Source organism: Prosopis cineraria, unplaced genomic scaffold, assembly GCF_029017545.1.
Source record: "Prosopis cineraria cultivar Desert tree isolate PC_DT_omini unplaced genomic scaffold, ASM2901754v1 PC14, whole genome shotgun sequence".
Taxonomy (NCBI): domain Eukaryota; kingdom Viridiplantae; phylum Streptophyta; class Magnoliopsida; order Fabales; family Fabaceae; genus Prosopis; species Prosopis cineraria.
Genome location: NW_026555345.1, coordinates 4,130,789 through 4,141,892, shown reverse-complemented (window position 1 = coordinate 4,141,892; position 11,104 = coordinate 4,130,789). Strand labels below are relative to the sequence as shown.

Below are 11,104 nucleotides of genomic sequence, written 5' to 3'. Positions count from 1 at the left end.
TAATCATACATTTTAAACCAAATTTAGCCACTCAAAAGCCCTAATCTCTTATAGAACATGTCACATATCATATTTACATAGAATCCACCTTTTGGCCATTTTATTTTAATCATACCAATTCAAAATCAATTAAATATGCACTTGTAATAGTATTTTAGTCCTTTCACCATAGAAATCACAAGCACTTACATCTCAAGCTAAAATATCCACATCATCAACCCATGCAAGTGCAAAACAAAATGCATATGTTTTTCTAGTTGGCAACAATATACTTATAATTATATTCATATACACAAAATCAAAATGTTAAAACCTTACAAATGGATGTCCACCACTTGTTGCCTGGCTCTTTCTCTTAGCCTCTATCTGACTCCAAACTTGGAAATTGGTAACCACAGGATGAGACAAAGTTCTAATAATAAATAATTTATTCCTATCTATTAACAAGTAAAATTATAAACTAGTATGTAAAGCAAGATATTAAAACACATGATGTAATAAACACTATCATAATATTACATGCATGATCATAATATCCATCTTAACTTCCACAACAATTTTTGATTGATTTTTAAGTTACAGTACTAGACCAAACATAAATAGCCTGGTTCGAGCTCACCTTCTATGGGAGAATTGCTTGGCCAAAGGTGTTCTATTCTACTTTTGAACCATATATTTCCTCTACCACACACATAATTGAGGTGTCATTCGTTACAAGTGCCATACCCTTTCAAGTGCTAAAGAGTGCATATTATGACTGCCTATATTTTCTATGATAATAGCCCATAACATATTTGCTACACCAAATATCCTATGGTTCTACCCCAACAATATGGATTTTTCAAACTCTACTTGCACTTAGGGTGAACTCCCACCCTTTGATGATCATGAATTTCATGCATAATACGATCAACATAATGTATCCTTTAACTTTAATTAAATCATTTAATAAATGTAAGTCATTTTCTTAAAACCGTTCTATTCCCCACTCTATAAGTTCTAAAATCATGCAAATATATAATAACACTTTTAATTTTGCAAATAACTTGCAAATAATTTCACAAGCTAATAAGCAGTGTGAATTATTCAGTTATCTTAACCCTTTAGATGCACAAGAGTTAACCGTGGTAATTTGAGCACTTTAATAGTTCCTTCAACCTTAAAAGTTTCATTTTACAAGGTCTACAACATTAAGCACTTGGTATGTTAGTTTACTAACTTAACATAAGTACTCACTAGCTAAATCTAACTAAATTTAGCTATCTAAAACCCCTAATTTCTATCATTGGACAATTCTAAGCCCTAATCAACTTTCACAATCTTCATACAACTATCACTAACCATATTAAACCAATATAAGATTCTCAAAACTTCAAACCTCTCATTTAAGACTAGGATTCAACAAAAGCCCCAAAACTTAATCAATAGACACCAATCTTAGATGCAAAGACTTAATTTAACTCCTAATAACCTTATAATAGTCATTGGGCTATATAAAAACCCTCCACTAACTCATTCATTTTTATCACATCTCAAACCAAGAGAAAATAGAGTAGCCAAGGGGAAGAAGGAGATACAAATCTTAATTGGAAGATGATAGGTTAGAACTAACTCTTAGGTGCTGAAATTTTGCTACACTAGCAAAGAATTTCCCCTTTCCCTTCATGTTCTTTGTTGTTCTTTCTTTCCTCTCTAATTTTCTTGTCATCCACAACTTATTTATCAAATTTTTGTACTGTATGTCACAATGCATCATGCTATGCTACAACATGTGGTACAATAAGTCAAAACTCACTTCAACTCACCCACTTTGACATGATCTGGTCCAACTTCCATCCTAACCTAATTTTAAAGTTGACCAATAATCCAAAATATCAATTAACAATCCAAAAATATGATTAAATTAATTGATTCGCTAATTTGCTAATTTATTCTTTAATAGCAATTTTTTTCTAGATTTAAAACTTGAGATGTTTTAGGATTCCCTTGTCCTATAATATCTTGATGAATGGCTCAGAATGAGTTTCTTGTAGTTAACATCTCATAACATTCAAAGGCTACATAATGCACCATTATATGTGCCTCTTTATAACTTTATAACATTAGAATATAACCGGAATGGTTAGAGGTATGTAAATAAAAATCATATCCAAAGCATATGTACATAAGTAAATAAGAAATTCTCCTCCATTATTTCTTTCATTTCTTGTCTTGTCTTATTCTTTTTCATTCTTTGTATTAGTTATATTTTATAACAAAATGAGAATAGTTTTCAAAACAACTAAATTTAAAATACTTGTCCAAACAAATCTTTAATTTTGTTTTGTTTTTGAAAACAAAAACCAAATAGGCGCTTGGTTTCAATTATACTCAAAATCAAACTTATAAATCAATTTTATAAATAAAATTCAACCAAACTCAATTTTTCGAATCTAAACTCAGTGTACCATACCCTTATATCTTGTGCTAATTACACTACGTTTTTTTTTTTTTTAAAAAAAAAATCTAGCGACCATTGTTACCGCGGCTCAAGTACGTGCATGAGCATGACGGCATTTAGTGGGAAAAGTATTGGTCTTTTACGTAATCCCACTTTTTTTTTTTTACCATTTTTCTGATAATTGATCAATTCTCATTTACAAAATATACATACATTAAACCTTGTGAGGAGACAAACAAAGTAAATTCAATGATAAAATATAAATAAATCCACCGTGATGAATAGTTATATTTTTTGTCTCTTTGCGTTGTATTTAAAATTAAATAAATAAAAAAGTTCAATCACATGGTCAGGTGGTAGTTGTGCGCGCACGTGCTCGACAATTTTATCACGTTTCAATAATTTATTGGTAGGTGCGTCTGCACGAGCCCAACAACTGAGTAAGTATGATTCGTCACACGGTGTTAGCTTAATACGAGAGATAGGTAGATACATAAATAAATAAATAAAATAAACCTACCTCTTTTTGTCCCCTTTCAGTCACGTGTCCTTAATCATGGATTGAAAGCAACGACTCGTTGATGTAAAAATAAATAAAATAAAATAAAACAGCAAGCGTTTGATTCCAATAGGATGGACTAGGATCACTCAAAAAAGAGCTCCAGTTTAAATTCATGTAAATAGGAAAAAATGTTATTAGAAGAGCTATTTCAAATTAGGTTGACAACGTTCCAATCTGATCAGTCAGATAGTCATAAAGTAAAATACAATAAAGAAATGCCTTTGGCAAATAAAAACGCCAAAAATATGTCCAAGATACTTGTAAAATTACAGTGGGGCGGAAATAAGTAATAACCCAGATTTTTTATGACACTAGATGACGTGATAAAAAAAATGATAGGATATGTGTGTGTGAGAATTTGCTCACTATTTGTTTTTATAATTATGTAATCTGGTGTTATCAAGTTAAATTTAAACATTGTCAAATGTAAATAAAGATAATCTCATGTCATAATTTTTTTATTTACAAAAATTCAATCCTATAATTTTTCATAACAAGCATTAAAATGTAGATTTGAGAAGGATAATACCTAGCATTTTGACAACATTATATAATGATGAATCTAAGGGGCCAGCAGCAGTTGTGGCCCCAATACTTCAAATTTTTTTCCAAAAATAGATATAATTTTGTTTGAGAAAATGTAAAAATTAATGTTTATCTCCCCACTTTTAGATAAAATTTTAGTCATGGCCCCTCTATATTATGGTTTCTGGATTCGTCCTTGATTATATTGTATTCGGTTATGCTTATTTACTTTAATCTATCCGGTGTATCAATTTGTATTTTTTTATATTAATTATTGTTTATTTTATTTTCCATTACGAACACACGTTCTTATCTTCACCATAATCGCTATCAGATAAATCAAATCTTATCTTGCTAAAAATAGTGGTATCCAAGTGGCCATCATTATATTCTTTTTTTCGATATTCTCAGTTTCTTTCTGAACAATATAAAGTTCTAAGCTTTAAATATAGACCCTATATGCTGCAAAACTCAACGTGAGTATTTAGTAAAACAAGAAAGAATTTAACGATAACCGTTACAACACTGTAACCGTTGAATGCAAAACGACGCAACGTCAGCGTTATTGCCACTGCTTTACAATGATTGTTATCTATATTTCCATTTGACTGCAATTAACGAACTTTCTTTTTTTTTTTAATGATAAAGAAGTTTCGTTTTTAGTTAAAAGCATTTTAATAAAAAAGACTAGAAATGAAATAAATGTTATCCTTAGGTTCTGTAAATTGTGACAAAAAATTATACAAGCATTATTTACTTTTTTGGCCGTGCACATATATCTCTAATCAACTTAATGCGCGCGCACATATATATAAGATTGTTAATGTTTTTTATTTTAATCTCATGCCCCAATTTTTTTAATTCTATAGATCATGTGTTACAACAATATAACAAGCCCAGAGAATTCTACTCTTTCCATCAGGCCAAAAAAAAAAAAAAGCAGTACACACTCTCCTGTTCTATGATTAAAATTTTCCCGAAGTAGCTCAATCTCCATTTTGTGTTCCCCTATTGAGTGAAAGAATAAAAACATATTACCTCCACCCCATTTTATGAGATATTTTTTAGAATAATTTCATATCTCATAACATAAAATGTTTTTGAAAAAATAAAAGATTAATTAATTAAGCTTATTCTAAGATTACCTTACATTATTTTAATTCTTAAATATATCTGTCCCCTTATTAAATAAAATGGTACTTTGAAAGTTTATATTTCTTTTTTTAAAAGAAAATTATGATACCAAATTATATTTAATTTATTTCATATTCCATCGCCCACTATCTGGGAAAACTGATGTTTATTACCATTACTCATCCAAACCTTATATTATGTTTGGACCACAAAAAACTTATACGACGGAAAGAGAGGAAATTTTTTTTTATCCCATTTGTAAGGCAAAGGGAGAACTTTTCATCACACGTTCATGATTTTATCCTCATTGAATGTTGTGAGTAAAAATACATTATTAAAATTTTGTATAGTTAATAGAGATATGAAATTTAAAACTTACTAAACTTTTAGATAGAGTTAATAAATTTTAAAATTTTTTTAAATTTTCATAAAACATGTTTGAAACTGTTTTTAAATAGGATTTGGTAGGGTATGGAAACCCTAACAACAATGATTAGTAATAGAGTATATTTGTTTAATAATAAGCATTAATGCAAAAGAACAAGGAAATTAAGTTTAACTAACAGAAGTTTGGTCTAGTAAAAGGATTAATTCCTCACAATATGGCCAATTAATATTTAATCCTTGTCAGAAAAGATATTCATATTTAATACTAAATCGTGTCTCAAATAGAATTATCTCCAATAAAAATATATTCATAAGAAATAGAAATAATGTTTTTCATCTGCTGGGGACCCCACTTGGGTAATATACACTGAATCAATTCGTCTGTCAGCGTCACTCTATTACTTTCATTTTGTGTGTGTGCTTGTGTGTCCGCCAACCATTTCCACACACTTTGAATTTAGAGGCCTAATTTTATTTGATATTTAAGTATGTGTTGCAGGCTTGCAGCCACTTCCCAGACAGCTCAGAATGCCCAAACCAAGCCACAAAAAAAAAAAAAAAGGGAATCGAGAAAAACAGAGCGAGAGAGAATTAAATGATATATGTAAAATGTCGTCCCGCTTAAACTCCATATAATGCGATAGCATGCAGGACGAGGAAGGGCCCAAGATATTGATATTGATAATGTAGTGTTTGAGTCAGATTTAATTTACACTGTCGACTTGTTTAAGCTGCTAATATAGTGTACTGACTTGACATTCAATTATTCATTATTTAAAACGTTTTATAACATGAATTTCAATTTGAATCCACCTAATCCGCGCTTTTTATATTTGCCAATCCACCAACTTGTTTTTATATATACATATGGTGAGAAGGAGGTGGCCAGGGAGTATGGAAAATTACACACGCACGCACGCACGCACGCACGCACACAACTAGAAGAGGCTTAGGGATTGAAAAACTTAACGAAGAGGTTGCAAATGGTGAGAAATACATAGGGAGCATTATTTAGAATGATTTTGCTGTCCAATGAAACATAGACAAGTCATGTAATGAATATTTTTTGTAGTTTAATGAAAATCGTGGGTTGAATTGGAAAGAGATGAGAAAAAGAAAAGGGACCAGAGAGAGAGGTGAGATAAGTGCTCCGCGGAGGTTTAACCAAATGCATCTCGTTTCCCCTAACTACACAGAACAGATTATTCATTAGCGAATCGCCATAAAAATAAAAATCCATGTTTTTGGCATTTAATCTAAGAAAAATCAACCAATATTTTTCCGATAAATTAATGCCAATATATACACAAACTTTATAGCAAAAATTGTTATATATATCTATATATATTACCCTATGATCCACTCACACCGTTGCTACTTGAGTTAGCCTCATGTGCCTTTTTTTGAATAATACATTTTTTGATTTACATATTTTGAACGATACTAATACATGAAAAAATGTATAGTTTTTATTATTCCTTTAATTTTAAAATTTAAATTATTTAATAAAGATGCAGATTATATATTCTTCAAAATTCAATAAATTAAATTATGAGAATTTATTCAAAACAATCATATTTTTTTTTTTGAGGGGAAATGTTTGCTTCAGGGTAGGACCACTTTTTTCTCATTTTCGATTTTTTTATGAAACCAAAAGAAAAAAAATTGTCCTCAATAAATGGACGTGGTGGAATCTATATAAACTTGAGCACAAAAGGAAGACCATGCCTCATCGAATCTAGTCTAAAAACAAAACATCATCATTCATGGAGGCATGCTGGCTCATCATCCTCGTCACGGTGTTTCTCTTCCTTTCCTTAAAACCCATTCTCACTCTTCTTTTTCCCTCTCTCAACAAATCTCATCGTCTTCCTCCAGGTCCTCTTCCCATCGTCGGAACTCTCCTATTTCTTCGTGTATCGTTCAATAAACTCGAGCCTCTTCTCCTTCGTCTTCACGCCAAATACGGTCCCATCATTACCTTCCCCATCGGCTTCTTTCCGGCCATCTTCATCGCCGACAGATCCCTCGCCTACCAAGCCCTTGTTCAAAACGGCGCCGTCTTCAGCGACCGTCCCGATGCCCTGGCTACCAGTAAGATCATCAACAGTCACCAGCATAACATCAGCTCCTCCGGCTACGGCCCCACGTGGCGAGCCCTCCGCCGTAACCTCACCTCCGAGATCCTCCACCCGGCTCGCATCAAATCCTTCTACGGCACACGTAGGTGGGTGGCGGATATGCTGGTTCACAAGCTCAGGGCTCACTGTCAGTCCTCCAATCGCATTAAACTCATGGACCATATTCTGCATGCCATCTTCAGCTTGCTAGCTTTCATGTGTTTCGGTGAGAAGCTATCCGACAAGCAGATCGACCGGATCGAACATGTCCAGCGTACTATACTTTTGAGGTACAACAGATTCCTCATGCTGAATTTCTGGCCGAGAATTTCAAAGATACTGCTGCGGAAACGATGGGATGAATTCATGCAGCTGAGGAAGAACCAGGCTGACGTGATGGTTCCGCTGATAAGAGCAAGGAAGCAAGTCAAGCAAGAGAGCTTGAACAAAGCCAAAGAGGATAAAGGTGAAGTCATAGTGTCATACGTTGATACTTTGCTGGATTTAGAGTGGCCTGACGAGAAACGAAGGCTTGATGAGGACGAAATCGTCAACTTGATCTCCGAGTTTCTTAACGCCGGAACAGACACGACAGCCACATCACTAGAATGGGTAATGGCGAACTTGGTGAAGTACCCACACATCCAACAACGCCTTTACGAGGAAATCAAATCCGTGATGGGAGATTCAAAGGAGAAGCTTGTGAACGAAGCATATTTGAACAAGCTTCCATATCTCAAGGCTGTGATTCTGGAAGGCTTGAGGCGTCATCCTCCTGGCCGTGTTGTGATTCCACACTCAGTGACAAAGGACGTGGTTCTGAATGATTACTTGGTTCCTAAGAACGGGACTGTGAATTTCATGGTGGCGAAAATGGGTTGGGATCCGAAGGTGTGGGAGGATCCGATGGAGTTCAAGCCAGAAAGATTCCTGAACAGCGAGAAAAATGAAGTGGAAGCGTTTGATTTTACAGGAACCAAAGAGATAAAGATGATGCCGTTTGGAGCAGGAAGAAGGATGTGCCCGGGCAATAACTTGGCGATTCTTCATATGGAATACTTTGTGGCGAACTTGATTTGGAATTTCGAGTGGAAATCCCCAGATGGAGATGTTGATCTGTCAGAGAAACAGGAATTCACTATGATGATGAAGACTCCACTGCAGGTCTCTCTATCCCCAAGATTTTAGACTGGGCAGGCATTCTGCAGATCACTGATGAGTAAGTTTCTTTATCCGTCGACCGAGGGGAAAAAATGGTGATATATATTATTCCAAATTCATTAGAAGAAAAGGAGCTTTTAGTTTGATCTGCCGAAAATCTGTAGGGCATGGCCTGCATGCATTTAGATTTTTAGACCAACGAAAGTAATTACGTGCACTTAAGAGTACAAATTCTTCAACATGTAAAAAAAATTCATGGCATGCTAGAGTTATAGCCCACTCTGGCTACATCTCTCAATTTCAGCATTGTTTGCGGCCTCCTTGTTCATGTTAAGTTTGTGGTGTGGAATAAAGAAGTCATGTTTCATGTTTGCTATTTGGATTATTTTATGGTTGATTTTTACTATTTTTGATATTTGAATGATTGAGTAAATTATGCTTAAAATATAATAATTTAGGATCGGCAAGAAGATATCATACGTGGGTTTTGAGCCTAACGATGAATTATTGTTTTTTTTAGAACCTAAGGAATTATTTTATCCCATGCATTGTAGTTTTATTAGGCTTTTTTTTCCATAGGACGGAAAAAAGGTTTATGAATAATTCTTTAGAATGTTTTTATCATAACTATCAAGTAAAGTTCTCTTTTCTTTTCTTTTCTTTTATTTTCGACCAATAAGTAAAGTTTTCTTTTCAAATAAAGAAAGTACATTTTTTTCACAAAAAAAAAAAGAAAGTACATTTTTTAATAGTGCGTGGAATAATATATATATATATATATATATAAATTTTATTACTCTTTCCGGGTATATCAACTTCCAATCCCGTGACTTGATGGATCCGTCTTTCTCATCGCCGTGATAATGAGCAATCTGCACAATCTAGATTTTTAATTTGAATAGGATCTAGTTTTAAAGAATTAATTTTATATTTTTAAAATAAAATTTATAAAAATCATTAATAATCTAATTTATATTTAATCTTAAAGATCCAATTTAATATTAATTTTTTATATTTTTTATATTGATTATCAGATGTATTTTATAATTTTAAATTTAAAATTTTAACTTATTATTTTTAAAAAAATTCATAATCAAAATATTATATACTTTATTTTTTAATATTTTATTTTAATATTATATTCACTAAAATAAAAAATAAAAATTTAAATTTAAACCTTATAGATAAAAATTTAATATTAAATCTAGACTGTTTAAAGTATATATACATAATTAATGCAAAGAAATTATAATATCAAATTAGATCAGTACTATTCAGAAAACATATTTATTAAAAAAATTATAAATATTTATTTTAATAAATATGAATATAAAATTAAAAGTAAAAAATTTGGGCCATTGCAGATGTTTTGTGATTGATGAGCACGTCGGTGCTCCGCGAGTTGCTGAGCATCCCGTGACTTGACAGGTTGTAGGGCAGCAAGGTCACCCCATCAACCGTCAGCACCTTATCCTCATGCATACTGGCTGTCTGATCACTCTCACGCCCCGAATGTTATGCTGTCAGCCTCCCACTAGAAAAATTTGCCAAAAGAAGAAAAGAATAGGTCTAATGTATTTAAGTTTTTCCTTTTATGTCTAGCCGACATTGAGCGCAGGGGGGGTAATTTTATATAAATAATAATAATTTTATTGTCTCTAAAAAAATATTTATATATAATAAAATTTAAAAAAATTAGTGAAAAAGACTTTATTGAAAAGAAAATTAGTCCCAAGAACAAAATATAATATTTTATTCATTAAATAATACTTGCAAAAGATCAAAACACCTCTCTTTTTAAACCAATGAAATTAAAAAAAAAAAAACAAAGATTGTTCATCCAACACATACACCCTAAGCTAAAGCCTTTCACTCAAATCGGAACCCTTGCTCCCCTAGGTGTGCAAGTCTTCTAGCTACAAAACTTTTGGCTAGGGTGCCAAGCTTCCAACTTAGGTGAAAAGCTCTGACTTGATGTGCATGTGTTAAATGAATAGCTTTTGTTTTTTTTTTTAATTTCATTGACTTAAAATAGACAAGTATTTTGGTTATTTGTATATATTGTTTAATAAATAAAATATTACATTTGGTCCTTGAATTATATTTGGTCAGACTAATTTTTTTTAACAAAGTCCTTTTCACCAATTTTTTTAAAATTTAATATTTTAACTTATTATTTATATAATTTTTATTATATATTACTGATTAAATAAAAATATAATTGTAAATTCTTTTATCTCATGTTAATAATAAAATTATTAAATTTTTTACTTTTTAAATTACTGAGTGTATAATAATCTAAGTTTTTAAAGGGAGTGAAAATTAGGATGAAAACAAAAGAAAGTAAACGAAAGGAAATGAAAAGATTTATGGATAAATTTAAAAATTGAGTTTTTTTTTCAAAATTTCTCTATATCTTGAAAGAAAAGTTAGAAGTAAAGACATATGCATCCCACATATTATTATTTTTTCTAATTTCTTTTCTCTCTTATTTTTCTTCCCCAAGCTAAGTAGGAGAAAATGTCTTTTTCCCCCATTCCTCTATCACTTTTCCTTTCCCCTTACTTTTCTAACCTGCCAAGCACAACAAGGGGTAAAAATGATAATTAGATCTCAAAAAATTAAATTATGATAGTTAAAACAACTTTTTTAAAAAATAAATTATAAATATCAATTCTTATAGTTATAAATATATAGAAATCAATCTCGGAGTTATATTTGAATCTTTTTTTTTGTAATTAAATTTTTTAAAATTCTAATTATTTGAATTTACAT

At 31.6% G+C, this 11,104-nt stretch overlaps 1 protein-coding gene across 1 annotated transcript; it reads left to right on the top strand.

Moving 5' to 3' along the window:
* The first annotated feature begins 6,774 nt into the window (after positions 1 to 6,774).
* LOC129292586 (cytochrome P450 89A2-like) lies at positions 6,775 to 8,705 on the top strand. Its single transcript, XM_054930159.1, has one exon. It carries the CDS (start codon positions 6,815 to 6,817, stop codon positions 8,354 to 8,356), a length of 1,542 nt encoding a protein of 513 aa, XP_054786134.1. The 5' UTR covers positions 6,775 to 6,814; the 3' UTR covers positions 8,357 to 8,705.
* Positions 8,706 to 11,104: the final 2,399 nt, after the last annotated feature.